Raw genomic sequence first — 3,647 nt, forward strand, 5'->3', positions numbered from 1 at the left:
ATTTCAGACAAATGTTTGTCCAATCTCTTCCTAAAAAACCTCCAATGAGGAAGCACCCACAATTTCTGGTGGCAAGCCGTTCCACTGGTGAAGTGTTCTCATGGACAAGAAATTTTTCCTTCGTTCTAGGTTGCTTCTCTCCTTGAATAGTTTCCATCCGTTGCTTCTTGTCCGGGGGCTTTGGAGAACAAATTGACACCCCTCTTCTTTGGGGCAGCCCCTCAAATATTGGAAGACTTGCTATCCTATCACCTCTAGTCCTTCTTTTCGCTAAATTAGACATCCCCAGTTCCTGCGGCCGTTCTTCGTTATGTTTTAGCCTCCAGCCAGCCCCTAAATCATCTTTGTTGCTCTTTCCTGCATTTCTTCTAGATTCTCGACTCAAAGGGTAGGAAACTGGCTGGCTGGGGAGTCTGGAAGTTGTAGTCCCAAGTCCACGGGTTGGAAAAGCTGATTTTAGGCAGAATTAATGGCGCGTTTGCCTGCTTCAAGCTCTGCTCTTCCACGGAAACCTTCCTTAGAGCACCCCTTTGCGAAAGATGAAGCCAAAATAAGGAAGGTGTGGGGGGTCTTCCTCCATCCCAGCATGCTTTTCCCCCCCGCCCCCGCCCCCCCCCCCGCAGAAACAGCTGGGCCCGTCTCCAGCTAAATATATATACCGGTAAATCCATGGAAAACCGATTCCTGGCTGTGCCTTCTGTGGCCAGCAGGTGGTGCTATTGGCTTACTTTGCTGAGAGAGGCTGTCTGGAAATCTTTCAGGGACATTCTAGATCTAGATTCTAGAACATGATAGCAATTATTCCAGGATTTGAGGGGCTGCCACAAGGAAGAGGGGGTCAGGTTATTCACCAAAGCACCAGAGGGCAGGACGAGAAACAACGGATGGAAACTGATCAAGGAGAGAAGCAACCTGGAATTAAGGAGAAACTTCATGACAGTGAGGACAATTAACCAGTGGAACAGAAGTTGCCTCCAGAAATCATGGGTGCTCCATCACTGGGGTTTTTTAAGAAGAGACTAGACAGTCACTTACCTGAGATGGTGTAGGTTCTCCTGCTTGAGCAGGGGGCTGGACTAGAAGACCTCCAAGGTCCCTTCCAGCTCCTATTCTATTCTATTCTATTCTATTCTATTCTATTCTATTCTATTCTATTCTATTCTATTCTATTCTATTCTATTCTTCCATTCCATTTCATATTTTCTATTCTATGCTATTCTATTCTATTCTATTCTATCCTATCCTATCCCATCCCATCCCATCCCATCCCATCCCATCCTATCCATTTTCTATTCCTATTCCTATTCCATTTCTATTTCTATTTCTTTCTATTTCTATTATTTCTATTCTATCCTATCTTATCCATTTTCTATTCTATTCTATTCTATTCTATTCTATTCTATTCTATTCTATTCTATTCTATTCTATTCTATTCTATTCTATTCTATTCCTTATTCTATATTTTCTATTCTATTCTATTCTATTCTATTCTATTCTATTCTATTCTATTCTATTCCTTATTCTATATTTTCTATTCTATTCTATTCTATTCTATTCCCATGAGCTAGGTGGATATCTGGGGGATTTTGGCTGGGAACGTCGTCCTTATATGCTATGGTTAGTTGCCTTGGGATTTTAGAATTAGTTTTCCTTTGCCGATACCAGGCCATGTATTCAATAAACCAGAAAGCTTTCCAGAAATTAAAGTCACCCTGGACTTTTTATTTGGATATTCGATCCGGCAGGTGGCACCCACCTTCGGGATTCCAGGCATCCCTGGCTTCTGCAATCAGGCTGTTTGATTTTCCCCCCACAGACCCCCCTGGGAGCCCACAGATCACGGCTTTCCTTGAGACACAGGACAACCGGGTGGCCGTCCTCCTCTGCACGGTGGAGAGCGACCCCCAGGCCCACCTCGCCATACGCAAAGGCCAGCAGCTCTTGGCCTCCAGCACGGACTCCGCTCTCGCCCACCCCCGGCGGGTGAAGGCCTCCCCCACCTACAACAGCCTGAGGGTGGAGATCTGGGACGTGGTGATGGAAGACGAAGGGGAATACGTGTGTTTTGCGAGCAACCGACACGGCAACGGGAGCGCCAGGGTCACCTTCAGAGCAGAGGGTGAGTAGGAGGGACCTCCGGTTTTCTCGGCAGCTTCTGGGAAAGGACCGTGCAGAGCTCAGGGCGCCCCAGAAAGCCTTGTGACCAGAAATCACAGCCTCCCGTGGGGGTAGTTGGGGAGGCGTGTGGAAAAGTGCATTTTGACCTCGTCCCCAAGCGGCCTGGATGCCAGTTGAATTTGAGAAAGGATTTTATTTCAAAAGTCAGTTCAGTTGTTTTCTTGCAGATGTTTCATGACCCAACTGGGTAACATCATTAGTGCAAAAAGGAGTGGGATGTGTGGAGAGGAGGAGGAGGAGGAGGAGGAGGAGGAGGAGGACTGTGGGGTCCTTTATGTTCTCTGAGCTTAGTGGTTTCCTTGCAGATGTTTCATGACCCAACTAGGGAACATCATCAGTGCTAGAAGGGAGTGGTGAGGGAGGAGAAGGAGGAGGAGGACTATTGGATCCTTGATGGTCTCTGAGCTGGGTGGTTTCCTTGCAGACGTTTCATGACCCAACTAGGGAACATCATCAGTGCTAGAAGGGAGTAAGGTTAGCCACTTATATATAAACAGAGGGCAAAGCCCACTCCTTCTAGCCTTGATTATTATTATTATTTCATAATAAATAAATGCATGTCATAAAATGGCACAAATGTCTGGAATCCAAACCTGCAATTCGCCCTGTTTTGCCTTCCTTCTGATTTTGCAAGACCCAAATATTTCAAGGGGGGGGAAGGGGGGCTGGTTAAGGGACCGTTTGCCACTCTGCCTCCGGGTAAACCCCCGAATATAAATCCAGAAAAATCTCCCCCCGCCATTTTGTGCCGGTATCAAGTCTTCTCTTCCTTCTCTCCTTCTAGCCGCAAAGCTCTGGATTTCTCCTCCAGACGCCCTGGAGGGCAACTCCGTCAACCTGACCTGTGCAGTGGACAGTGAGGCCGCTGGGGAGATGCGCTACACCTGGTTTAAGAACAACGAGTGGTATGCGGACGGCTTGGTCAGGACGCTGGTGTTCCACCAGGCCACCGTAGAAGACGCGGGCAGCTACTACTGCACGGTCCACACCCGTGAGAGGATGCGGAACTCCTCCTTAAGCACCTTGAACGTCCTCTGTAGGTCCTGGGGGAGGGGCTGGGTTCGAAAAAAGAGGGCTTTCTGCAATCTGCTTCCCTAAGGCAGCTGGGGCCTCCCGACTTTCCTGTCCTTAGGATGAGGGAGCTGCTGGAGAAACGGGGTCCTTTTCAGGATACCTGCTTTGGGTCCTTGGTGCTCTCTCAGCTGGGTGGTTTTCCTGCAGACGTTTCATTAAGGAACTTGGTAACGCTACCAGGGCTGGAAGGGATGGGGTTTGCAGAGAGGAGGAGGAGGAGGAGGAGGAGGAGGAAGAGGAAGAGGAAGAGGAGGAGGAGAACTATGGGGTCCTTGGTGCTCCCTGAGCTTGGTTTTTTCCTGCAGACGTTTCATTAACGAATTTGGTAACACTACCAGGATTAGAAGGGATGGGGTTTGCAGAGAGGAGGAGGAGGAGAGGAGGAGGAGGAGGAG

At 48.5% G+C, this 3,647-nt stretch overlaps 1 protein-coding gene across 1 annotated transcript in view; it reads left to right on the top strand.

Annotated features, from left to right (window-relative positions):
* Positions 1–3,647, top strand: part of LOC114923490 (sialoadhesin-like) — a gene marked incomplete at its 5' end in the record, with an annotated part of 37,317 nt that overhangs the window by 18,357 nt on the left and 15,313 nt on the right. Inside the window, 2 exons of the mRNA XM_029286531.1 lie at positions 1,817–2,119; positions 2,963–3,214. Of these exons, the coding sequence (XP_029142364.1) occupies positions 1,817–2,119; positions 2,963–3,214 (555 nt within the window). The remainder of the gene's footprint in view (positions 1–1,816; positions 2,120–2,962; positions 3,215–3,647) is intronic.

This window comes from Protobothrops mucrosquamatus, unplaced genomic scaffold, assembly GCF_001527695.2.
Source record: "Protobothrops mucrosquamatus isolate PMUCROS unplaced genomic scaffold, P.Mucros_1.0 scaffold3999, whole genome shotgun sequence".
Classification (NCBI taxonomy): domain Eukaryota; kingdom Metazoa; phylum Chordata; class Lepidosauria; order Squamata; family Viperidae; genus Protobothrops; species Protobothrops mucrosquamatus.